This window comes from Melopsittacus undulatus (assembly GCF_012275295.1).
Source record: "Melopsittacus undulatus isolate bMelUnd1 chromosome 2 unlocalized genomic scaffold, bMelUnd1.mat.Z SUPER_2_unloc_2, whole genome shotgun sequence".
In the NCBI taxonomy this organism is placed as follows: Eukaryota; Metazoa; Chordata; class Aves; order Psittaciformes; family Psittaculidae; genus Melopsittacus; species Melopsittacus undulatus.
Genome location: NW_022993932.1, coordinates 72,304 through 73,479, shown reverse-complemented (window position 1 = coordinate 73,479; position 1,176 = coordinate 72,304). Strand labels below are relative to the sequence as shown.

General features: G+C 48.4%; 1 protein-coding gene across 1 annotated transcript; it reads left to right on the top strand.

The window, feature by feature from the left end:
• LOC117438047 (olfactory receptor 2AT4-like) lies at positions 1–951 on the top strand. The gene has a single exon (XM_034073405.1). It carries the CDS (start codon positions 1–3, stop codon positions 949–951), a length of 951 nt encoding a protein of 316 aa, XP_033929296.1.
• Positions 952–1,176: the final 225 nt, after the last annotated feature.

Sequence of the window (1,176 nt, the reverse complement as noted above, 5' to 3'; positions counted from 1 at the left end):
ATGGAAAGCTGCAGCAGCAACACCTCCACCAAAGTCTTTGTCTTGGTGGGGTTTCCAGCTCTCCAGGATTCCCAGACCCTGCTCTTCGTTGTGTTCCTGCTGTTCTACCTGCTGATCCTGGCCGGTAACACCATTATCATCACTGTGGTTGTGGCAGACCCCACGCTCCACAAACCCATGTACTTCTTCCTGCTCAACCTCTCGGTGTTGGACGTGCTGTTCACCACCACCACCATCCCCAAAATGCTGCTGATGTTCCTGGCCAATGCTAGAACCATCTCCTTCCAGGGCTGCTTTCTGCAGATGTACAGCTTTCACTCCCTGACAGTGACCGAGGCCCTTCTGCTCGTGGTCATGGCTTATGACCGCTATGAAGCCATCTGCAACCCTCTCTCTTACCCAGCCAAGATGACCAGCAGAATGAACATCCAACTGGCAGCCAGTGCCTGGATCACTGCACTGCTCATCCCCGTGCCCGTCGTTGCACAGACATCTCAATTGGTTTATGGACACCCAACCAGGGTCCACCACTGCTTCTGTGACCACCTGGCAGTGGTACAAGCCGCATGCTTGGACTCCAACGCTGACTTCCAGACCTTCTTGGGGTTCTCCATTGCTATGACAGTGTCAATTGTCCCTCTGTTGCTTGTTACCATCTCATACGTCTACATCATCCTCTCTGTACTGAGGATCAGCTCCAAAGCAGGACGCATGAAAGCCTTTTCAACCTGTACTTCCCATCTGCTGGTGGTGGGCACTTATTACTCCTCCATCACCGTGGCTTATGTGTCCTACAGAGCAGACATCCCCACTGACGTCCACATCGTCAGCAACGTTGTCTTCTCTATTTTGACTCCTTTGTTGAACCCCATCATTTACACTTTACGCAACAAGGAGGTAAAATCTGCTGTTAAAAAGTCCATTTTCCAGAAAATCTTCCCCTTTCTATAAGGTTCTATTTATTTGGGTAAAATAATGTGTGGAAGTGTGGAAGCCTCCTGCTATTTATTACTTTAGCCCTCTGGTTCATTAAGATATCACCATCTTTGAAGTTCTGCTTCCTTGAGCTGTGCTATATCTCATGTTAATGTGGTTCAGCCTATTTCTGTGAAGGTTTGAGAAGAGTTGCTGTAAAATCTATCATTTTCTCCTTTGGTTTCTATCCTTCAGTGACTA

Coding starts and splice junctions, on each gene's coding strand:
- LOC117438047 (XM_034073405.1), top strand. CDS start 1: ATGGAAAGCTGCAGCAGCAACACCTCCACCAAAGTCTTTGTCTTGGTG.